Here is a 26,017-nt window from a genome sequence, read left to right as displayed (position 1 = left end):
GAGATGGATGAAACTGGAGCCGATTATACAGAGTGAAGTAAGCCAGAAAGAAAAACACCAATACAGTATACTAACACATATATATGGAATCTAGAAAGATGGCAATGACGACCCTGTATGCAAGACAGGAAAAAAGACACAGCGGTGTATAACGGACTTTTGGACTCAGAGGGAGAGGGAGAGGGTGGGATGATTTTGGAGAATGGCATTCTATCATGTATACTATCATGTAAGAATTGAATTGCCAGTCCATGTCTGACGCAGGATAGGGGTTGGTGCATGGGGATGACCCACTGAGATGTTATGGGGAGGGAGGTGGGAGGGGGGTTCATGTTTGGGAACACATGTAAGAATTAAAGATTTTAAAATTAAAAAAATAATAATAAAATAAAATAAATAAATAAATAAAAATAAATATATTTTTTTAAAAAAAAAGAAACTTCACTTTAATTTTTTTTTTCAGAATCTTATCCATCATGACTGCCATCCGGCTACGAGAATTTATTGACCGCCGTCCAGCAATCCCACCCAGGTAATGGTCTTCCAAATGCAGACACCTCCAGAGCTGCAGCATGGAAGATAGACTCCTGGGGGACTAGAATTATTCGCCCTGCTGCTTGCTCCCTGATTTAGAGATAACTGCTGCCAGAGGTTCTACTGACATTTCTTTGGGCTTAGAAAAAGTTGTTTAAAAAAAAAAAAAATCCTACATTTATGGCAGCATCCAAGCGAACTGGCAACTCCAAATTTTAGTATTTCGTTATTTTCCACAATGTTTAGTCATCAAAGATATGTCCTTTTGCTTCCAGAAATCACTGAAGGAGGAAGGGAAGGATGCTTTGTTCTTAAAAAGATGTTCTTTCTCTAAAAAAAGAGTCCTATTTTAGAGAAAGTATAGTGCCTATCCTTCCCTCCCTGAAACGCACATGCGGAGGAAGGAGGGTGTAGAGAAAGGGGTGGGTTCCAGAATTACTTGATTTCTGCCTCCCCACATGCCCTTGGCTTTCCGTGTGTGTGTTTGAGATTTTTGCCCACCACTGTCGGGCCTGTTTAATTGTGGTCTCATCTCCTGGGGAAAATGGAGACAATCCTCCACTGGCTGCTGACGCCTGGAGCTAAATGGAGCCAAGTCAGAATCACTGGACCTGACTTAAGGCAGCCCATGGGGAGCTGGAGGGTTGGGGTGGAACACAGAGCAGAAGGCACCGGGCTGCTGACGTCCTCAGGCTGGGCTGCATCCAGCTCTCTTGGGCTCATCCATCAGAGAGGCACACTGTGCCTGCACTAGACGGGGCCCCCACTCGCCACCTGAGTGCTCCCTGTGGGGCAGGTCTTTGTCTATTCTGTGTCCCTCCTGCCTTGCAGCATAGTGGACCCGTCCATCAGCAGGTTCCTCAATTCTGCCTCTAGGGTCTATCTCCATCAGACTGTTTTTCTTCATCTCCACGGCCACAACCTGGTCCAGACCACCACTGCCTCTCCCCTGTTCCCCTAAAACAAGGGCCACTCTGGTCCTCCTCCAATCCATTCTCCAGAGAGAACCCCGTAAAACATAAATGGGATCACAGCCTTCCATTGCATAAAACCGTGCAATCTGGGACCTCTCTTGCGGTCCAGCGGTTGAGAACCCACTTTCCAATGCAGTGGACACAGATTTTATCCCTGGTCAGAGAACTAGAATCCCACATGCTGCAGGTCGACTAAGTCTGCACTTCACAGCTAGGGATCCTAAGTGCCACAACAAAGACCTAGCATAGTCAAAAAAATAAAACCAAACCCTGCAATTATTGCATTTTGCATGAAGCCTCCACACTTGCCAGGGCCTGCAGAGCCCTACATAAACAGACCCTGCTGATGTCTCCAACCTCCTCTTAACTCCAGCCCTGTGATCTTTCTTCTGTTGCTTCAGTAGGCCCGCACTCTTTCATGTCTCAGGATTTCAGGACATGTTCCTTTCCCCTGCATCATTGCCTTCTCAACTCTCTGCTAATCTTCTTACTCGGTTCAACCAGCCCTCTTTCACTCAGCATGCCTCCACTGTTATCAGCTGCTCAGTGAGCAGAAGATGGTACCATCCTGGCTGGGGGAGGTCTCCTTTCACCTATCTCATTTCCTCTGTGAGTTCTCTTTCTCACACCTTTTTTGGTTTCCTGTATGTCTCCGATTACAACTTTCAGTTATTTTCTGTTTCTTTATTTCCTGTCTAGATCACCCACTGGAATAATAGTTAACACTTATACAGCCCTTAATATGTGCCAGGCACTGTTCTAAGTGTATATTAACTCATGTAATCTTCACAGTGACTGGAAGGAAATTGAGGCAAGGACTGGTTAAGTGACTGTCCTGAGATTCCACAGTAGTGAACTAGCAGAAGGAGGATTTGAACCCGCTGGTCCGGAGCCAACATCTGAGCTCTTGGTCACTGCCCTTGACATCTCCGGGTCAGCCCCCAGGGCGGGTCTTGTTTCATAGGCCACTCTGCCTAGCAGACTGCCACAGTTGGTAGGACCTCTGTGCACCTTTGTTGGAAAACTGAAAATGAATGAATCAATGAGAAAAACTCATTCTGGCATGCGTTTGAGGTTTGGCCTCCTGGTGATTGACAGTATCCACAGAAGGTCTGCCCTCTGCTGCTCCTCTCTGTAAGCATTTACCCAATTAATTCATCCTTAAATGCCTAAGCCTTGGGCTATAGTAGGGAAAACTGAATTACAAACCAGTCGGGGCATCTCATAAAGTTAAATATTAAGTGATTCACGAGTAGTGGTGACCACATAAAATTCTCATAAAAGAATTACATTAGATACAAATTATCTTAGCCTTACTCAGGGGCAGGGCTGAGTATTGTGTTGACTTGTGGGGCCTAGAATGCTCCTGGAAAGATCACTGTAGATTAAATTCACTGTGGTGTGCAAAAGACAAAGAATTTGTTTGGGGCTTAAATGAACTTTAAAAACATCGACTGAAATGATCTCTGAGACATCAAGGGGCAGCTGTGAAGGTCAGATCATCCTGTCTTGAATGATAGATGGCAACACCAATGGGATACTTCAGTCACCGAGGATGTTCACACGTCTTGTTGACTCTCATGTAGTCATTAACGGAGATAGCATCACCGCCACTTTATTTATTTCTATAATTTTTTAAAATCTCATTTATCTATTTGTTTATTATTGGCTGTGCTGGGGGTTTGTTGCTATGCAGGCTTCTCCCTAGTTGTGGCATGTGGGGGCTACTTGCTAGCTGCGGTGCCCAGACTTCTCATTACCATGGCTGGTTCTGTTGCAGAGCACGGGCTCTAGGGCACGGGGGCTGCAGCAGTTGCAGCACGTGGGCTCAGCAGTTGTGGTTCCTGGGCTCTAGGGCCCAGGCTCACTAGTTGTGGCACGCTTAGTTGCTCTGCAGCATGCGGGATCTCTCCAGATCAGGGACCACACCTGTGCTTCCTGCACTGGCAAGTAGACTCTTTATGACGAGCCACCAGGGAAGCCCTCCCCAACCCCATTTTATTGGGGAAACTGAGGCTCCCTCTTCCTTGAGGAGATTTGTGAAGCTAGTAGAGTCTGGGGAATGAAAGCATGAGGATGTGGGAATGGTGGTCTCCCATCTTCTGTACTTACCAGCTCCTGTCCTTAGTAAGAGACTTATTCCCCCTGAGCCTTTGTTTCCCGACTGGAGCAGCACTTACCCCGCTCTATATGATTAGGCCTGAGGAGGGTTTTCCTTGCCTGGTAATGAACTCGCAGGTGGAAAGACAGTGTTTCTCATCACGGTAGCCCTGGCATCTAGCACACTTCAGAGCCTGCAAGAAGCACTTGTTTTATTGAGCTGAAAGCAGCCTCCAGTTACACTGCTGGGTCTATTTCTCTTCCTATTGCTCTGGTACAGGATATCTACTTCCTGTCTGCCCACAATGAATCACAGAGTTCACACAAAAGTAACGCTGAACTCTTCTGAAAAAGAAGTCATCGCACCAACACAGAGATGACTCTGGATGTGATATGGAGTTCAGAGAACTGGGTTTGACTCATGCCTCTGGCATTTATCAGCTGGGTGTTATTTAGAAAGCCCACTTAACCTCTGTGAGCTTTGGTCTCCTGTTCTGTAACGGATGTTAACGATGTTTACCTAGCAACAGGACTGTGAGAGTTAGATGAGATCATCTCTGCGAAGCTTTGTAACAATGAGGCCCAGCACAGACACAGCGCTGCACCATCACAGTGGCCCCAGAGGGATCCTCCCCTTTGGGTGTTGAGTTTTGCCTGCGGGGAAGCCCAGATCCTGCTCTGGTTACAGTCACCCTCCCGGGAACAGGTTTGCTCCTGTCTAGACTGAATGTGTTACCTCAAAGAGCCAAGCTGTCAGGGACTGGTAAATACTGTGCCCAGACTCCTACTCCCACCCAGGGAGGAGAAAAGGCCTTTCTACGGCTGACTCAAGAATCTTACAAGCCAAGTCAGTAAAGTGGGTCTGAGCAGAGTCCAGGGCAGGGCTCCCAAACCAGGTCTGGAGGCCAGCCCTGCTTTCCTACTCATGAATTGATCTTTTCCTCACACCCAGCTCCTCCTCGGGAGAGGCTGGGTACTGTGAAGCCTCTGGGAGGACTGAGTGCCAGGCCAAGCCAGGCATTATCTCTTAGGAGATAAACATTCTCTTCCAAACCGCTGACATGTTACCCCATTCATCTAGAGCTTTCTCCTCTCTGAGGTGAAGACCACGTGGGGGAACTTGGAAAGTCTACCCAAAGAGTTGGAAGAAAAGCATACCATGCCTTCATTCCTCAAACCTCTCCATGACCCCACCCAGCCCTGCCTCCAACACCCACCTGCTTACACACTTTCCTACTCTCTCCACTTCAAAAGCTACCCGGAGAGGGACTTCCCTGGGGGTCTGGGGGTTAAGACTCTCCGCTTCCACTGCAGGGGCTGCAGGTGGGATCCCTGGTCAGGGTACTAAGATCCCACATGCCACGTGTTGCGGCCAAAATAAAACAAATTTAAAAAATGAAAAAGCTACCCAGGGAGACTCCCGAGGGACTTGGGGTGGGCACGTTACCTGGTGCTGGTGAGGGGCTTCTCCAGTCTCAGACGGCTTGTACAGACCGTTTCTAGGAGCAAGGCTTAGGCTGCTCACTCGGACTCATGCCAGTGAGGAACCCAGAGTCAAAACACAGCCTAGTGCAAATGGTATAGCAACCGTGAGAAATCAGTGTTGTTCTGGAACTCCAGGTGGATGCTTCACAGAGCATCCAGTGAGAAAATCTTCCCAAGGTGGGGCTTGGAAACTGGACAGGCACCTAAGAAAGCTGTGTCTCCCACTCCCCTGCCCTCAGGAATGTCATTTGTTCCCTATTATTGTGCCAGCTCCTCTTTCTTCTTATGACCTAATCCCCCGCTGTTATTTACTGTTCAGGGCTCAGTCATATTATCCTAGCCACTGGGCAGGCCCAGACACACTGTGGTTTTTCTGAAAATCAGAGCTCCCTGAGGTCCTGTTTGCATAGACAGGCAGACCCGCCCTGCTGACAGCACTTGCCTTTTGCACCAGCTAGACAGCAAAGTCCCCACTGGGCCTCACACACTCCACTCTGATCACAACTCTGTCTGAGAGATGGGTTCTATCATTCCCTCACCTGGAATCTCTTCCCTCTCTTACTGACTTGCTCAAACCCTAGACAGCCCTCCCTCTTTTGTGTCCCACTGACCCTTTATTCAGGTCATGATTTCGGCACATAAAGAGCATGATAAGGACAAGGACTGCTTTTGAGTCAGCTTTGTATCTGCAGAACCCTGTACTGTGCATGGCACATTGTTGTCATTATTCAGTCACCTAGTCATGTCCGACTCTTTGCAACCCCATGGGCTGCAGCACACCAGGCCCCCTGGTCCCTCACCTTCTCCCGAAATTTGTCCAAGTTCATGTCCACTGCACGGTGATGCCATCCAGCCATCTCATCCTCTGACGCCCTCTTCTCCTTCTGCCCTCAATCTTTCCCAGCATCAGGGACTTTTCCAATGTGTCAGTTGTTTGTATCAGATGACCACAATACTGAAGCTTCAGCTTCAGCATCAGTCCTTCCAATGAGCATTCAGGGTTGATTTCCCTTAAGACTGACTGGTTCGATCTCCTTGCTATCCAAGGGACTCTCAAGAGTCTTCTCCAGCACTACAGTTTGAAGGCATCAATTCTTTGTGGCTCTGCCTTCTTTACTATCCTGCTCTTACAACCATCCGTGACCACTGGGAAGACCATAGCTTGACTATACGGACTTTGTCGGCAGAATTATGTCTCTGCTTTTCAACACACTGTCTAGGTTTGTCATAGCTGTTCTGCCAAGAAGCAATGTCTTCTGATTTCATGGCTGCAGTCACCATCCACAATGATTTTATAGCCCAAGAAGAGGGTATCTCTCACTACTTTCACCGGTATTTGCCATGAAGTAATGGCAAATGATCTTAGTTTTTTTAATATTTAGTTTTAAGCCAGCTCTTTCACTCTCATCCTTCACCATCATCAAGAGGCTCTTTAGTTTCTCTTTGCTTTCTGCCATTGGACTGGTATCATCCACATATCTGAGGTTGTTGATGTTTCTCCCGCCTATCTTGATTCCAGCTTGTCACTCATCCAGGCCAGCATTTTTCACGATGTGCTCAGCAGATAGGTTAAACAAACAGGGTGACAGCAGACAGCCCTGTCATACTCCTTTCTCAATATTGAACTAGTCATTTGTTCCATACAGGGTTCTAACTGTTACTTCTTGACCCGCATACAGGATTCTCAGGAGACAGGTAAGATGGTCTGCTATTTCCATCACCTCAAGACCTTTCCACAGTTCATAACGATCCACACAGTCAAAGGTTTTGGCGTAGTTGATGAAACAGAGGTAGACGTTTTTCTGGAATTCCCTAGCTTTCTTTATGATTCAGCAAATGTTGGCAATTTGATCTCTGCTTCCTTTTCTTTTCTAAGCCCAGCTTGGACATCAGGAAGTTCTTGGTTCACATAATGCTGAAGCCTAGAATACAAGATTTTATGCACGACCTTACTAGCATGGGAGATGAGTGCAATTGTGTGATGGTTAGCACATGCTTTGCTACCACCCGTCTTGGGAATTGGGTTGAGGATTGACCTTTTCCAGTCCTGTGGCCACTGCTGGGTCTTCCAGATTTGCTGACATATTGAATGCAATACGTTCATCCTTTAGGGTTTTGAATAGTGCTATTGGAATTCCATCGCATCCACTAGATTTATTAACACTAGTACTTCCTAAGGCCCACTTGACTTTGCTCTCCGGAAAGTCTGGCTATGGGTGACTGACCACACCACTGTAGTAATCTGCTTCATTAAGATCTTTTTTCATACAGTTCTTCCATGTACTCTTTCCATCTCTTCTTGATCTCTTCAGCATCTACTAGGTCTCTGCCATTTCTGGGCGAAATATCCCCTTGATATCTCCAATTTTCCTGGAGAGTCTTTCCTCTAGTCTTTTCCCTTCCGCTGTTTTCTTCTAGTTCTAGGCACTGTTCACTGAAGAAGGCTTTCCTGTCTCTCTGCTGTTCTTTGGAACTCTGCGTTTAGTTGGATATACCTTTTCCTTTTTCCCTTGCTTTTTGCTTCTCTTCTTTCTTCAGCTATTTGTAAAGCCTCCTCAGATAATCACTGTGCCTTCTTGCTTTTCTTTTTCTTTGGGATGGTTTTGTTGGCTGTAGTATACATTATGCATAGTTAATAAATTCTGGTCAAACTGGAGGCATAGCTTCAATTTCCATTCATCATTCAACACGTACTTGATGAGCTGCTCCATGCAAAGCTATGTACTACCTTCTGTTGACTCTTCTTGAAATCTTATGGCATCTACGGAGTAAGAACCTATGGAAGGTCCCCAAAGACCCCACATACCACAGACTCTACAGTCATCATCTCAAGCAGGGTCACTTTCCTGCGTTCTGTCCCCTGGTGAGTGGCAGCCTGTGTGCCAGTGTCTGAAGCCTCATCTCGATGTCCTCCTTCTTCTTCATCCTCACCCTCTCTCCTAGCAGTCATCTTAGCCAGGCCTCTCCTCCCCATGTGAACTTTCCAGCACAGAGTTCAAAGCTGCCCTACATCCCACATACATTACTATGATCACCTCCTGACCAGTCTTTGTACTTCTAGCCAGATTGTCATCAGATTTGTTTTCCACATTGCCACCAGCAGAATCTCTCTTCAACAAAAATCGCATTCATCATGGTTTTTCTTTAAAATCCTACAAAGATTCCCTATTACCTATATCAGTGGTTCTCAGTTTTTTCAGATGACACTCTCCCGTGGTTTATAATAAATATTTCGTAATGTCCCTGATACTCTCCTGAAACAAAATCTGTAAATAACAGAATACAACTACATATCATTTTAAGATGCCGGTGTAATGCTGTACAGCTTCTCTGGTGGCTCAGTGGTGAAGGATCCACTTGCCGGTGCAGGATACATGGGTTTGATCCCTGGGTTGGGAAGATCCTCTGGAGGAGAAAATGGGAACCCACTCTAGTATTCTTGCCTGGGAAATCCCATGGACAGAGGAGCCTGGTGAGCTACAGCCCATGGGGTCAAAAAAGAGTTGGATACAACTAACCAGCTAAACAACAACAACATAATGCTATAACTATCATCTAAAAGAAAAGTAACTAATTATAAAGAAGATCTATTCAAAATGTGAGCTCTGGGCACCATGAGCCCTCGGCTCCTCCTGAAACTGCTGTGTTTCAGCTGCAAACACCCAGCTCATCTCGTGCCCCAGAAGATTTCCCCCGACTCTCCACCTTATCACTTATGCTTGTGCTTCCAAACGTCCTCACAGCCCAACCCACCCAGGCAAGGCTGGAACCCCTCCTCCAGGCTTACAGGTAACTTGTGCTTTGACCTTCACAGTGCTTCTTCATTTTTAGCCCCTATGCATTTAATTATTAGACTTTCTTTTTAAACACTGTGAAAGTTCATAAAAATATCAAAAGTAGAAAAAAATAGTATAAAGAATATCCATTTATCCATTTCCATCTGTCAGTAATTATCAACAGTTGCCCCACTGGCCTTATATATTCTTTTATTTTTCTCTTGATATTTTGAAACTAATACCTGACAAGTCAAATATTTCTTTATGAATCCTAAAAATTGGATAACAAGACACTCCTATTAAGAGATTCCAAGGGTTTTAGGACCTTTGTGCCAGGAACTGAGGATAGAGACTGAATATATTTTTTTACTATACCACAGCTGGTTTTCCTCTGTAAAGAGCTAATCATATTAATTCCTTTTGTCTCTCTCTCCTTCCTGTCCCCATTAGTATATTCATTGTTCACCAAGGAAAGGATCTCCATGGTTATTACACTGGGCAGCTGGCAAGAGTCCATTATGATTATAGTGTGAAGAAGTCTCCCAGGTAAGACACTTTCCTAAATCTTAATGTACTAAAGTTGGACTAATAAATGAAAAACTGGGAATCACAATTTGCAACGATGATAACAATAATAATTATATGGATGGAAAAATTTGGAAGGAAATACACCAAACTATTGACACTGGTTTTTCATGAATAGTGAGATTATTGATATTTGTATTTCATTTTTTATCTTTTTCTTTATTTTCCAGATTTTCTATGATGAATATATACTACTTTTATAATTAGCAATAATATAAAATTATTTACATCATCAAAGGAATGTAAGAAATACCATTAGTTTAACATTTTAACTCAATCAAATAACTTAATCTTCCTGACACTCATTTTCCTTCTCAATAAAATCACAAATTTGGCCTAACCAGTTTCTGCCTTTCTGCAGTGATTTTAACAGGAAGGGGAAAAAAGCAGGCACTTCAATGCTATTTTCTAGTTTGGGGAGGCTGTTCAGTTCAGTTCCGTTCAGTCACTCAGTCGTGTCCGACTCTTTGCGACCCCATGAACCACAGCACACCAGGCCTCCCTGTGCATCACCAACTCCCAGAGTTCACTCAGACTCATGTCCATTGAGTCGGTGATGCCATCTAACCATCTCATCCTCTGTCATCCCTTTCTCCTCCCGCCCTCAATCTTTCCCAGAATCAGGGTCTTTTCAAATGAGTCAGCTGTTCACATCAGGTGGCTCAAGTATTGGAGTTTCAGCTTCAACATCAGTCCTTCCAATGAACACCCAGGACTGATTTCCTTTAGGATGGACTGGTTGGATCTCCTTGCAGTCCAAGGGACTCTTAAGAGTCTTCTCCAACACCACAGTTCAAAAGCATCAATTCTTCTGAACTCAACTTTCTTTATAGTCCAACTCTCACATCCATACATGACCACAGGAAAAACCATAGCCTTGACTAGACGGACCTTTGTTGACAAAGTAATGTCTCTGTTTTTTAACATGCTGTCTAGGTTGGTCATAACTTTTCTTCCAAGGAGTAAGCGTCTTTTAATTTCATGGCTGCAGTCACCATCTGCAGTGATATTGGAGCCCCCCAAAATAAAGTCTGACACTGTTTCCACTGTTTCCCCATCTATTTCCCATGAAGTGATGGGACCAGATGCCATGATCTTAGCTTTCTGAATGCTGAGCTTTAAGCCAACATTTTCATTCTCCTCTTTCACTTTCATCAAGAGGCTTTTTAGTTCCTCTTCACTTTCTGCCATAAGGGTGGTGTCATCTGCATATCTGAGGTTATTGATATTTCTCCCAGCAATCTTGATTCCAGCTTGTGTTTCTTCCAGCCCAGCATTTCTCATGATGTACTCTGCATATAAGTTAAATAAGCAGGGTGACAATATACAGCCTTGACATACTCCTTTTCCTATTTGGAACCAGTCTGTTGTTCCACGTCCAGTTCTAACTGTTGCTTCCTGACCTGCATACAGATTTCTCAGGAGGCAGGTCAGGTGGTCTGGTATTCCCATCTCTTTCAGAATTTTCCACAGTTTATTGTGATCCACACAGTCAAAGGCTTTGGCATAGTCAATAAAGCAGAAATAGATGTTTTTCTGCACTCTCTTGCTTTTTCAATGATCCAGTTAGAAACATCAATTTGAATAACTTATGAAATATTTGATTTTAGGCAGTTTTCATCCTTTCTGAATATCAATATGCATATCTGTTAAATAAAATAATTGATGTAAAATTCCAGAACATAGTAAGCACTCAAAATATGATTGCTATTATTTTGAGTTCATCATCATAGTATATTTTAGAAACCACTTTTCTTCTCTAATTGCCTTTGATATAGTCAACTCCTGACTATTCTTCAAGTAAAGAAAAGGGAGCCGTAGCAACGACAGAATAGCACACAGACCAAACGTAATAGATGATCAAACTGGAAGTAGCTTTAGCTTTTTAAATTCTGATTCTATTTGATAAATAAGATGTAGCCAGAGAAAAGACATGTCTTGCCTGACATGTAGCTGGTTGGTGTAAAAGCTGAGTTGTGAACTGATCCACACTTTCTGATTCACGGTTCAAGGTTCTTTGTTCTAATTCAAATACATTCTTGTATCAAAATCTTGTCAGGAACATGATCTTTGCCAGAAGATAAACAAGGAAGGAAACAACTGAAACACTCTCCCAGAAGCCAGCTCCACAGGGCACTCTCCACGTGTGTTCTGTGGACTCTGACCGTTCCCTCGGCTGCATTATCTGCCCCTCCTCTTACCACAGGACGCTCAGGCAAAGGGAACCTTGGCTCTGACAAGACCTGAGCCTGCCTGAGATTAGTCTTAGGGGAAAAGCTTAGTCAATGTTTTGTCAACCAATGACTTTATTTAAACTTCTGGTTAAGAATAAGGAAAAGACAAGCAAAAATGAAACAAACAAACAAGACAGGAAATTATGCAATTATTAGGACCAGGCCTAACTTCTTTATACTCATAATTTAAACAGACAGATGCCTATGGCTTACCTTCCCCAGATGTATTCTCCCACCAATGTGATATTTTCAGAATTAGAGTCCCCCTTTTGAGTAAAAGTCTTGTCTCCAGAACACCATCAGTATTCTTGAAAATGGAGATGATTCTGGTTCCATAGAAACATCCAGGGCAAAGTCAGAACAGGCTGCCAGTCTAGCAGGGGTGGGTGTAGGAGCACTCACCAGGATCCAGTTCGGGAGCCATCCATGGCTGTCAATGGCACAGAAGCGACCAGATAACAGTAACAGGCAGAACACAGACTCACAGGAGACTGACCCATTCATCAGAAGGCAAATGTTTTGCTTCACAGCAGGAGACCAGCTTTCATAGGAAAACAAGTGCTCCCGCCCACCATGTGAGGGACCCACTTTCTAGGACCAAGAACCTTTTAACCACAAAACAAAAGCAAGTAGAGGTGAGAAGGAATTCTTGGTGCTTCTCCACACCTGTCTTCAACAGAACATCTCCCGCCCATCCAGCATCGCTTCACTGTCCAGAACCACACACACAGTCAGAGTCTTGCTCTTTCTTTTCCTGAACTTCAGGCGGAGGCATCCCATTTCTGCTAACAAACTCTTCTCTTTAAAGAAGGCACATCATGATCAAGTTTTACCCAAGTATATAAACATAATGCATTATGATTAAATAATGTCAGTCACCTGTTTCAGTGTGATTAATCACAGTTATACAATCAAGTAAGATGACATCCTACTCAGAATGATTGGATTAAGATGTTCTTAAATCTCAGTTCAGTTCAGTTGCTCAGTCGTGTTTTGAACTGTGGTGTTGGAGAAGACTCTTGGGAGTCCCTTGGACTGCAGGGAGATCCAGCCAGTCCATTCTAAAGGAAATCAGTCTGGGCTGTTCATTGGAAGGACTGATGTTGAAACTGAAACCCCAGGACTTTGGCCACCTCAGGCAAAGAGTTGACTCATTGGAAAAGACTCTGATGCTGGGAGGGATTGGGGGCAGGAGGAGAAGGGGACGACAGAGGATGAGATGGCTGGATGGCATCACTGACTCGATGGACGTGAGTCTGAGTGAACTCCGGGAGTTGGTGATGGACAAGGAGGCCTGGCGTGCTGAGATTCATGGGATCTTCAATCTCACCCCACATTTAATCTTTTTCACATATTTGGTAGCTCACCTTCTCTACTTTACAGTTCAAAAATACACGTGTTCATTAGAACATTTGAAAACACTGATAATCATAAATTTTTAAATTATCCATAATGTCATTACCCAGAGATAGATAATATGTAGAACCCTCCAGATCGACACAAAATAGAATGAGATGGCATTTTGAAACCCTATTTTGCCCAGTCTTATTGAGATATAGTTTATATATAACATTTTATTAGTTTAAGGTATGCAGCATAGTGATTTTGTATATGTTATTGTTGCTGTTCGGTTGTTAAGTTGTGTCCAAACTTTTGGGACCCCATGGACTGCAGCCTGCCAGGTTCCTCTGTCCATGGGATTCTCCAGGCCAGAATACTGGAGTGGGTGACCATTTCCTCCTCCAAGGGATCTTCCCAACCCAAGAATTGAACCCACATCTCCTGCATTGGCAGGCTGATTCTTTACAGCTGAGCCACCAGGGAAGCCTGTACATATTGCAAAATGATTACTATAATGTTTATAAATATCCGTCACCTCATATAGTTACAATTTTTTTCTTGTGGGTAGAACTTTTAAGATCTATTTCTCTTAGCAACTTTCAAATATACAATATAGCATTGTTGACTATAGTCACCATGTGGTACATTACATTCCCATAACTTATTTACTTTATATTTGGAAGTTTGTATCTTTTGACCATTTTCATCCATTTCCCCCAGGCCCCAAACCTCACCTCTAGCAATCACTATGCTATTTTCTGTTTTTATGAGTTCAGTTTTTTAGATTCCAGATAAAAGTGAGATCATATGGTATTTGTCTTTCTTAACCTCTTAGCATAATGTCCTCAAGGCTCATCTGTGTTGTCACAAATGGCAGGCTATTCATCTTTTTTAGGCTGAATAGTATTTCATAGTATATACGTTTCACACATTTTTTTCCATTCATTCATCAATGGACATTTAGATTATTTCAATGTCTTGGCCATTGTAAATAATGCTGTAGTGAAGATGGGAGAGCAGATATCTTTTCTGAGATAGTGATTTTGTTTCCTTTGGATAAACACACAGAAGTAGAATTGCTGGATCATATGGTGTTCTATTTTTAGGGGTTTTTTTTGAGGAATCTCCATACAGCTTTCCATAGCAGATGCAACCAATTTTCATTCCCATCAACAGTGCATGATGACTTTTTTTCCTCCACATCCTTGCTACTACCTGTCAGTTTTAGTCTTTTTGATGATAGCCTTTTTGACAGGTATGAGGTGATATCTTATTGCAGTTTTGATTTGCATTTCCCTAATGATTAGAGATATTACTTTGCCAACAAAGGTCCGTCTAGTCAAGGCTATGGTTTTTCCAGTGGTCATGTATGGATGTGAGAGTTGGACTGTGAAGAAAGCTGAGCACCGAAGAATTGATGCTTTTGAACTGTGGTGTTGGAGAAGACTCTTAAGAGTCCCTTGGACTGCAAGGAGATCCAACCAGTCCATCCTAAAGGAGATCAGTTCTGGGTGTTCATTGGAAGGACTGATGCTGAAGATGAAACTCCAGTACTTTGGCCACCTCATGAGAAGAGTTGACTCATTGGAAAAGACCCTGATGTTGGGAGGGATTAGGGGCAGGAGGAGAAGGGGACGACAGAGGATGAGATGGCCCGAAGGCATCACCGACTCAATGGACATGAGTCTGAGTGAACTCTGGGAGTTGGTGATGGACAGGGAGGCCTGGCGTGCTGTGATTCATGGGGTCGCAAAGAGTCAGACACAACTGAGCAACTGAACTGAATGATTAGTGATGTTGCGCACCATGATTAAAGCTTTCAACAAACTGGGCATAAAGGGAACATACTTCAACATAATAAATTCGACATATGACAAGCCCACAGCTCACATTATACTCATCTGGAGGTACAGGAAGGTTATAACCAATTTCAGGGTCATCAAACACCAGTATGCACCATAGTGGTTAGTCTGGTCAAAATAAAGCACTAGTACCTTGTGGGAACTAGATATGCGTACAAAAACTACATTTCAAAAGGGCACTGGGAAATAGCCGTGCCTGAACAGATCTAGAGAAAGTTTTGATGCAGGTCACCTTCTGTGACCTGTGATTAGAAAGGAGGAGGGATGCTAAAGGGAAGAACAAGGGTCTGGAATCCTTGAACCGTCTACTGACAAGTTTGCTAGGGCTAACCTTGGAGTTACAGAGTCTTGTCAATACTATGTTAGAAGCCTTCAGGCCACTTTTAGGGAATAGATTTCAGCTGATGAGAAAATGAAATGCTTTTCTTCTACTTTGTGGGCATTTAGCAAGCTGTTTCTATTTTCATTTAGACCTCTCATAGACTTGGAAATTCCATCTAAGAAGAAAAGTCAGTATCAGCCTCAATTAGACCAACAAACACTCATTCGGTACATCTGTTTTCAAAGATGTTCAAAGCCTGCCGAACCATGGTATAAAGAAACCTCTTACCAAAGAGACTATTCTTTGCCATTTTACAAGATGGGTAAGTCAGATCAAGGGTTCTTATTGTCTGAGAGCAACTTTGCCTGGGTCACATTTGAGCATCTCCTGTGGGCTTGCTGTCTCGGGGAGCATGTCTGGGACCAGTCACACTGGCAGGGAGGGGTATTCACTTTTGTCTGGTGCAGGAAGAAGAATTTAGAGAGCTGCCCCTGGGCTACATCCTGCTTTCCTAGCTTCTCGTACAGGAGACTTTAAGGCTGAAAATTCATAAATGTCCTTGGTAGAAAGCAAGCTCAAGTCTGACCACTCCTCGGAGCCCCTTGTCACTTGACAAATTTGTTATTGTGCCATACTGTTGAAGGATCTTCCTCTCCTCATTCATTTTAAATGAATTTATGACAATTATTTAATATTTGCAGGTACGTTTCAAAAATTCTAAGTTCCCTCTGTAGTATTTCTCCATGTTGCAGCCCGTGTGTGAGTGCTGAGGGGCCAAGGCCCCCCACAGAAATGACCCTGGGGAGTACACGTGGATAGGACCTTAAACTTGACTATATTCCTGTAATCACTGACACTTTGGATTTTAGTCACAGTATCGATTGCTCTATTGACAGACTTTCTAAATGAGTAAACCCCAATACTTCTGGGGCTCTTACACGGTGGCAAGCATATATTTGGTCCTTCTAACAGCTCTTTGCAGTAAATGCTATTATTTCCCCCACTTTACAGTGACCAAGTTGCAGAGACAGCCCCAAGTCACAGAAAATAGGAGAAGCAAAACCCAGACCCAGGCCATTTCAGACACAGAATTCAGCCCTAGCCCAAGGTCTGTGCTGGCCCTTTAGGCTATTTTACCTCTGTCACAGCTGAGCATCACTTGAACTACTATCTATTCAACAGTTTTCTTTAAAATGAGCCACTTTTTAAAAAATCTTGAAATTAAAAATAACAAAACTAGTAGAAGTATAGTGAGAGGAATAGGATGGGGAATGGGAAGAATCTACCCCTCTTTTTTTCTCCCCTGAACAAAGAGCTGCAGCCTGGAGGGAATGCCAGAGCAGGGCTGAGACTCAGTCCCAAGGGGACAGGAAAAAATAGCAATTGGGAAGAGTGGGAACCCAGCAGAACCAGGCAGATCTTGGGGAGTGGAGCCAGGCATAGGGTTGGTGATGGATGAAGCTGTGATTAGGACCAGAGAGTAACAGGGCGAGTTGGGATAAGAAGCTGCAAGCAGGCTAATCTGGGTTCTGGGAGGTGAGAGAAGTTTGGAGCCTGAGAAGAGAGGGAGCTGAGGGGGTAGGGAGGAGGGTGAGGGCCGAGATAGGTCATTGGAGGAGGAGGTATGGAGTGGTAGGAATCAGGGGACCTTGGGAGGGTTATGTTAAAGTCGGTTTCAGGTGGAGGACACCACCTGGGGCTGAGGTGGGATTAGAAAAGAGAAGGGATGGTTGGGAAGCATCATTGGGGCTCCCATCCTTGTAGAAGCAGTTTTTGGAGGCTGACTGAGTGTGAAATCTATTTCCTTTGTATGAGGGAATCTAGGTGACCTCTAGTTTCCAAAGTGATGGTAAATACTTCTTTACCATTTCTCTGCTATAAAGAAGTCTTGTTAGACAGGCACAAGAGGTTTCTCTCTTGCTTATGTCAAAAGACAATTCCTATTTCTTTCAAACTTATAGAATCAGGTGAATGTTTAGCAAAGAAAATACCCAGGCTAAGTGCCATGAGAGGAGCTAAAAGAAAGTCCAGACTATGATCTCAGCCTCAGGAAGCTCACAATCTAACTGGGAAGATAAGGCAGTAATGAACCTATCAGAGGCTGCTGCTGCTACTGTTGAGTCGCTAAGTCATATTTGACTCTTTGCAACCCCATGGACTGTAGCCCACCCAGCCTCTCTGTCCATGGGATTTTCCCGGCAAAAAGACTGGGATGGGTTGCTGTTTCCTTCTCCAGGGGATCTTCCTGACCCAGGGATCAAACCTGAGTCTCCTGTATTGGCAGGCAGATTCTTTACCACTGAGCCCCCTGGGAAAAAGTACCAAGTAGAGGAGCAGCAGCTGAAAGATGAGATCACTGCGGCCTGGAGCAGCCAGGAGAGCAGAATGCACCCTTGGGGACCTAAGCTTGATCTCGAGGATAAGACTTGCAGGTAGCAAAAGAAACAAGGGGACATACCAGAGGCAGTGGATGAGAAGAAGGGGGAGGTTTGTTGGGGGGCGGGGTAGCAGAGCAGGGAGGAACCCCAAGAGGACCGGGCCTGATTGAGCAAGGTAGAACAGAAGTGGGAAGCCAAATGCAGATTGGCAGAGTGGGCGAGAGTGGCTGGAACTGAAGAGGAACTACAGGAGCCTGGAAAGTTGAATCTGCATAATCAGAGCCATTATAGGCTCAGAGTCAAGGGGGCAACCCAGTCAGCTTCAGAGGATGTTAGCTTAGCTTCCTCTGTTGGATGATTAGCTTAGCGTCAGCCTGTTGGACTGCTTAGCACGGGCAGAAGACACAGCCAGCAGGTGAGAAGAGCAGCTGGGAGGCGGTGGCAGATCCATGGATGGAGCAGTGCGAGGCAGTGAGCAGAACTCAGGCCTTAGAGTGCTACAGGCCTGGCACATTCTAGCTGTGGGGTGTCAGGCAGGACACTCGACTTTTCTGAACATTTCTGTCTATAAAACAGAGATTCAAAGTCTGCATTTTAGGATAATTGTTAAAATTTAAAATATTTGTCACGTGCCCAAAGTGCGCTGATTTACTCATACGTGTATCACACTCACCGTTGCAATGAGTCGTACTGTCCCCACAAAGTAGGTATTTTTACCAACTCCGTTTAGCAGAAGAGGAAACAGAGGCTTAGAGACCTAAAAACCTGTTCAAGCAAGCAGCTGCTAAGTCATCAGTCTAGGCCATGTGCAGAGATATTACACGCCCAAAACTTGCTCTTAAACTGAACTGAGGAAGTTTCATGGGAAATGGGAAGAAGACTCATACGGCAGAGCCTCAGGAGAGAGAAAAGACAGTACCGAATAAAGAATTCACAGGAGAGCAATTAAAGCTAATTGCACAGCGTCCCACTTGTACTGCAAGATTGTTAAAGCCTCTGATAGAAATATGGAAAATATGGCACTTGAAAGTGTGGCCTAGGATCATTTCCTGCTTAGTGAGGTTTGAAGCCTGACCGATTCAAGAGATAATTTATGTTGAAATATTCAGGGCTCCGTTGATCACTCATTGAGGTATGTTAGTTTTCTATTGTGGAGTAACAAATCATTCCAAAACCCAGTGACCTAAAACATCAGTAATGATGATTTTTATTAATACCTCTCATCGTTTCAGTGGGTTAGGGTTTGAGAACTGCTCAGGTGGGCAGTTCTCGCTCAGAGTCTCTCTCAAGGTAGCAGTCTATGACAGGGAAAGCTTCATCATGTGAAGGCTCAACGAGGGCTGGAGGATCCACCCTCAAGGTGGGTCACTCATATAGTTGTCAAGTCTGATGGCTCACATGGTTGTCACAGGCTGGTTGGGGACTGGAGTCTTGCTTTCCATGCTGAGCATCCTGATGGTGTGACAGTTATCTTCCCCTAAAATGAGTAATCTGAGATGACGGTGGGAACTGCAATGTCTTTTATGGCTTAAATTTGAAGGTCATATTACAGTCAGCCCTGAAACGGTGTGGGAGGGGAGTCGGACCCAAGGGCATGGATACCACCAGAGGGCAAGAATCATTGGGATCCATCTTGGAAGCTGGCAGCTATAAGATGATTCAGTTACTGGTTGAACACCCAGTACAAACTATCTGTCTGCTGGGAGTACGGTGACCAGGATAAACAAGACATCTGCTTTCATGGACCTGACATGCTAATGGGGGATATGGAGCATGAGCTAAGTCACTTCAGTCATGTCTGACTCTTTGCTACCCAATGGACCATAGCTGGCCAGGCTCCTCTGTCCATGGGATTCTCCAGGCAAGAATACTGGAGTGGGTTGCCGTGCCCTCCTCCAGGGAATCTTCCCCACCTAGGGATCGAACCCATTGTCTCTTACATCTCCTGCATCGGCAAGCAGGCGGCGTTTTTGTTTGTTTGTTTTACCACTGACACCCCCTGGAAAGCCCATACGGAGCATAACCAAGTACATCTTAAAAAGAACTTTAGACTGTAGTAGTGCTGTTAGGGAAGTAAACAGAGATGAATGTAGCCAAGGGAGATTACTTTTAATACTGCAGTCAGGGAATATCTGTATACAATTTTAGCTGGGCCCTGGAAAATAACAATGAATCATATAAACAGCAGTAAGTGCTAAAGCCTGAAAGTTGGAAAGGGCTTGCATGTTTGAGGAACAGAAACGAGGCCAGTGTAGTTCGGTGGGTAGTCAGTGAGGGTGAGAGTGGTAAGATGCTTGGATTCTATTCTGAGAACAATGGAAAGACTTGGAATAGTTTTGAACAGAGGAATAGCATATTATTTGGATTTTAAAAAGATGTCTGCCTGCTGTTAGGACACTGGAGAGGAATAAGAGGGAGGGTCTGCAGACCAGTGAGGAAACTGTTTAGTAGTTGAGACCAGAGATGATGGTGGCTTGGACCACCAGTGAAGACAAAAAGGAATAAATGGGTCCTGGAGATATTTTGGAGCTGACATCAGTTGAACTTGGTGATAGATCTGATGTGAAGCATATTTTCATTTGTTCATACATATTCCTTCAGTAACTAATTTGAGAGTGTAACTATAGGCCAGTGTGAAAGGTTTTAGCAACACCATGTGAAGCAGAAATAGACCCAAAGTTTCTACATTCAAGGAGCTTCAGGGGGGAACCAGCATAGAAATAAGCATAAAATTTCACTGGCCATAAGTCTTATGAAGCAGTTTATGTGGTATTATAAGAGCATATAATGGTCAGAAAAATGATGAGTTGACAGCTGAAAGATGAGCTACAAGTTAACTAGGCAAGAAATGGGAGAAGAGCTTCACTCGGCACAGTGTGTGCAAAGGCACTGTGGTAAGAGCACAGCACGGTTGAAGAACTAAAAAATAAATGTGTTGGAGCCCAGAAGTCAAGAAGGATGTGGCTAAAGAGATGACAAGGTCAGGGAGGGCTTGGGGACCTCCTTGGTGGTTCAGTGACTATAACTCTGTACTCCCATGCAGGGGGCCTGGGTTCAGCCCCTGGTCAAGGAACTAAATCCCACATGATGCAATAAGAGTTTGCATGCCTCTGCTGAAAATCCCACATGGCACAAGGAAGACTGAAGATCTCACTTGCTGCAACTAAGACCCAATGAAGCCAAATAAATAAATACTTTAAAAAAGAAGAACAAGGAGGGCTTTATGAGCCATTTTCAGGTTTGGGGCCTCTAGCGTGAGATTACTGGGAAAGTTTTGGAAAAGTTTTAAGGGGTTCATGCAGAGTCACTTCAGTCATGTCAAACTCTTTGCAACCTTGTGGACTGTAGCCCACCAGGCTTCCCTGTCCATGGGATTCTTTAGAAAGAATACTGGAATGGGTTGCCATTTCCTTCTCCAAGGGATTTTCCTGACCCAGAAATCAAACCTGTGTCTCTTACGTCTCCTGCATTGGCAGGCAGGTTCTTTACCACTAGGGCCACCTGGGAAGCCCCCACGTTTTAAGGGGGTGGAGGTGACACAGTTACAATTGCAGTTTGAAAAGATTACTCCAACCATGAAGAAGAAAAAGGGACAGGATGGGAGTAGACTGGAACCAAGATGGAATAAGAAGGGTCAGGAGATGATTGCAGGGGTTAGGCTGAAGGTTTTTAACTTCAGCTACATCACTTTTAAAAATCCAGATGCCAAGGGTATACCCAATACCAATTAAGTCAGAATCTCCTGGTGGGAGGAAGAAGGTCCCAGGCATCAGTAATTTGTGAAACTCCCCAGATAATTCCTTTGTACAGCCGAGTTGGGAACCAGGGCTTCAGGCAGCTGATGATGGCAGGCAGTGAAACTGACCAGGGTGCTAGGCCTTCCCCAAGCAATAGAAATTGACTAGAGGCCAGACAAGAAATTCAGGCAAGGTTTGTATTGGGGCTCCTGTGCTAGCTGCAGGAAGGAGGAAGAACAAGTAACAGGTTCCCTTGTTTGGTAGATGGTAGAGCTGGTTCCTTTTATGGGATGTGAGTAGAGGTGTGCTCAGGGATCGGGCTTAGATGTTTTGCCCACCTCTTTGGTGGTGGTGTGTGCAGGGGGCATGTGCAGTGCCAAAGCTCCTGAGATGCTCTTTTTGCTTCCAGCTCCTCAAAAGTGGCAAGTTGGGATTTTTGCTCTTTTTGTATCTTGTTGTCCATAATTTCCCCCAACTGCCTGCATGCAGTTATTTTTAGTCCCTTTTCATTTCTTTGTACTAATATTTTGTTACTGGAGAAGTTTTTCCAGGTGTAAGCATTATAGCACTGCAGCAAAGGGTCCCAGGTGTCCAGTCTGTCTAGCAGCAGCACAGAATGCGTGCGTCCCTGTATGCTAAGTCGCTTCAGTCGCATCCGACTCTATGTGACGCCATGGACCGTAGCCTGCCAGGCTCCTCTGCCCACAGGATTCTTCAGCAAGAATACTGGAGTGGGTTGCCATGCCCTCCTCCAGAGGATCTTCCCAACCCAAGGATTGAACTCATGTCCCCTGCATTGGCAGGGGGGTTCTTAGTCACTAGCACCACCTTAAAGCCAGAGGAACCAGAGATCAAATTGCCAACAGCCATTGGATCATCAAAAAAGCAAGTGAGTTCCAGAAAAACATCTATTTCTGTTTTATTGACTATGCCAAAGCCTTTGACTGTGTGGATGATAATAAACTGTGGAAAATTCTGAAGGAGGTGGGAATACCACCTGACCTGCTCCTTGAGAAATCTGTATGCAGGTCAGGAAGCAACAGTTAGAACTGGACATAAAACAAGACTGGTTCCAAATAGGGAAAGGAGTATGTCAAGGCTGTATATTTGCACTGTGCTTATTTAACTTATATGCAGGGTATATCATGAGAAATGTTGGGTTAGATGAAGCACAAGCTGGAATCAAGATTGCTAGGAGAAATATCAGTAACCTCAGATATGCAGATGACACCAACCTTAATGGCAGAAAGCAAAGAAGAACTAAAGAGCCTCTTGATGAAAGTGAAAGAGGTGAGTGAAAAAGTTGGCTTAAAGCTCATCATTCACAAAGCTAAGATCATGGCATCTGGTCCCATCACTTCATGGCAAATAGATGGGGAAACAGTGGAAACAGTGTCAGACTTTATTTTGGGGGGCTCCAAAATCACTGCAGATGGTGATTGCAGCCATGAAATTGAAAGACGCTTACTCCTTGGAAGGAAAGTTATGACCAACCTAGACAGCATATTAAAAAGCAGAGACATTACTTTGCCGACTAAGGTCCATCTAGTCAAGGCTATGGTTTTTCCAGTGGTCATGTATGGATGTGAGAGTTGGACTGCGAAGAAAGGTGAGTGCCAAAGAATTGAGCTTTTGAACTGAGGTGTTGGAGAAGACTCTTGAGAGTCCCTTGGACTGCAAGGAGGTCCAACCAGTCAATCCTAAAGGAGATCAGTCCTGGGTGTTCATTGGAAGGACTATGTTGAAGCTCAAACTCCAATACTTTGGCCACCTGATGCGAAGAGCTGACTTGTTTGAAAAGACCCTGATGTTGGGAAAGATTAAAGGCAGGAGGAAAAGGGGATGACACAGAATGAGATGGTTGGATGGCATCACCAACTCAATGAATATGAGTTTAGGTAAACTCTGGGAGTTGGTGATGGACAGGGAGGCCTGGCGTGCTGTAGTCCATGGGGTCACAAAGAGTCGAACACGACTGAGCAATTGAACTGAACTGAACCACCTTACATGGATTTTAGAGATACTTACGTGGCAATTATTTTATAAACAACTATCAGGCAGGCAAAGGGCTGGTTTGCAAGAGACCTAACAGAATTATTACGAAGCTGAGCACTGATTGAATCGGGCTTTTGTTTAATTCAAGAAACTGACTCCTTGAAGGAGTATTTGGGGAAAGGCCTTTCACAGAATAAGAGAAAGTACTATTACAGTGTTTATCGAAGTGTAAGACTGTTTTTAAATCTTATCCATTTGACCAGTCTTTGTCATCAGACTTTGAGGGCCAAGTTCATGTCTAGATTAGCAATTTGCATTTCATGTTCAGTTCTTACCTCTTATTTGGGAACAACTGAAGAACAGATTACATACAGACCATGACAGATTATGGTTATTGACTAAGAAATTCCTCCTCAGTAAAAGTTCTTTCTCAGCACATAGGGGTCCATTTATTTGGGAAATATTTATTAAGCATTGACTATGTGCAAGACACAGTAACACAGTAGAAGAGAAGATTCTGTTCTCAGGGAATTTATAGCCTGGGAGGGTGAGATGGCCCCTCAGATGAAAGTTGCCCTTGTTTTATGTACCTTGGTGCCAAATAATTAAAAAACCTCATTCTTCCAAAATAAAATATATTCTTTTAGTAGCAGTGTGACACTTAGATTCTGACCTTCAGTTTTCTCACATGCAAAAAGGATAAAAATAGTATCTACCTAATAGAACTGAGATACCCATATAAATAATTTAGCATCATGCCTGTACATAATATTAAGAAACCTCCAAAACTGTTAGCTATTACTAATGATCAAGAACAAACATGTGCCACAATAAATGTTTGTTTTTTTAAAAAATAACTAATACACTGGAATGACATCTTTCACTGGGATTAACTTCTAAAACTAGAGCATAAAGTAATAATCATATATAATCAAGGTTACCCTTTAATAAAATTTAATTGCCCAAAGTGATAATATTAAATAATACTAAATCATTAAATCATTTGGAATACATGGGATTCTTCAGCAAGTTGGTTAAATTTTCTCTGTAGTTCTTAACTAATTTTGCACTTCATTTTTCAGCAATGCATTTAAAAGCAGTCATCACACACAAATCCACATGAACAATAATTTGACTTTGTCAAATGATATAGAAGTCTAAAAAATCATTTCAGTTCTTTCCATAATATTCCCCACCTCCAAATTTGTATAGTATACTTCAGACTTGATAGCAACCACCGTCAGAAGGTATATATACGCACTAAGTGGAATAGCAGGAGAAATCCCCCCCCAAATGTTGCTGTGTTCTTAAAACATTTACTCCCGAATTTTCCTGGTTAAATGTACCTAATTCAGCTCCATCATAATTCTCATAACAAAGATCACTAAGGCTATCAAGTAGGATTCCTAACACTTCTAAACATCATTAATATATTTCCCTGGAATACAAGGTAATCCTTAAGAAGGTCAGAGTTATTATTCAATACAATAGTAAGCTTTGAGAAGTCATATGGTTACCAACTACGGACAGCATCACATTTAGTTAAATCTGATTTTTAAAATCTTCCAGAGATGGCATTTCCAGCTATATTTCCTGAGTAAATGAAATGTTATTCATTCTTAATATTAAGAAATGTTTTATTTCTTTAAATGCTATTGAAGTGCTATGGAAGGTGGAGAGAACAATGAAAAGATTAGGGACTTTGGGGCCTGATAATCCTGGGTCAAATGCGGGCTCCTCCTCTCACAAGCCCTGTAAACTCGGGAAAGTTCATTGGTCTGTTGGAGGCAGTGATAGTATCAGCGGGCCTCTGAGGACCTGTGAATTTTGGGAATAGCACTGTACCTGATAAAGGTTTTTACACTATCATGAAACATTCCAGTCTTTGGTCCATTAGGTGTAGATGTGATGACTGCAGTATCCAACCCAAGCTCCTTGAACCCATACCCTTAGATGAGCAGAACTGCTGGTGACTGCAGCCAAGGGCGTATAAAACATGAGGGCACTCCAATGGGTCTGTATTTAGGGATGGTAGCAACTACATTCTGATACAAACATGATACAAAGTGACCTATTAGGGCTTAAAGGGCCAAGGGAGTATCCAGAATTAGAACGTAAGAATACGAACTTATGCAATTTATTTCATTTTATTTACATTTTGGAATAATCTAATAACATGCCTCAATCAGAGATTGGACCACAAAAACAACCTTTTGATTAAGCCCTTTCCCCCCGACATCTTTTAAATATATTCCTTGTTTTAAACCTTATAAATCACTTTGTTATTGTACACAATTGTTGCTGAAAAGACAGTGTGTTAAAACTGAGTAGTCTTAAAAAAAACCATTAATTTGTTTTATTTTCCAGATTGGGACCAGAAATTAGCCACAGTTTCATCGAATCCTAGACCACTCAATTCACTGCCAGAGCACTACTGTTGTGAAGGGAGGTGGCTTTGAAAGAAAGGGTTTTAAACTAAAGTAACCACGGCATTTTGAACAAAACATTTGGCATTCTTAAGTGGCTCCTTTAGACTAAACTAATGGTTAACAGGATTACCTTTAAGTGTGTATCCTGATGGCTACAGTCCTAAAAATATTTAGGCGTTGCAAATTCTCTTCCAATCAGTTGGCCAGCCTAGGGCAGGGAATCAAGATCAGCCTTAAAGAGTTTGTCACCTGCATCTTAAGGCCC

The 26,017-nt window shown here is 43.6% G+C and overlaps 1 protein-coding gene across 2 annotated transcripts; it reads left to right on the top strand.

The window, feature by feature from the left end:
* Window positions 1-476: 476 nt before the first annotated feature.
* On the top strand, window positions 477-25,782 carry SPMIP3 (sperm microtubule inner protein 3). Of its 2 annotated transcripts, none has more exons than XM_068986596.1 (4): window positions 477-532; window positions 9,320-9,415; window positions 15,459-15,535; window positions 25,691-25,782. In XM_068986596.1, the coding sequence occupies exons 1-4, from the start codon at window positions 477-479 to the stop codon at window positions 25,780-25,782; spliced, it is 321 nt and encodes a 106-aa protein (XP_068842697.1). The 2 variants fall into 2 exon arrangements, with proteins under 2 accessions (XP_068842697.1, XP_068842696.1); XM_068986595.1 differs by having other exon boundaries at window positions 15,363-15,535.
* Window positions 25,783-26,017: the final 235 nt, after the last annotated feature.

The sequence above is a fragment of the Capricornis sumatraensis genome, chromosome 14, assembly GCF_032405125.1.
Source record: "Capricornis sumatraensis isolate serow.1 chromosome 14, serow.2, whole genome shotgun sequence".
Lineage (NCBI taxonomy): Eukaryota > Metazoa > Chordata > Mammalia > Artiodactyla > Bovidae > Capricornis > Capricornis sumatraensis.
This window is presented reverse-complemented; position numbering and strand designations above follow the sequence as displayed.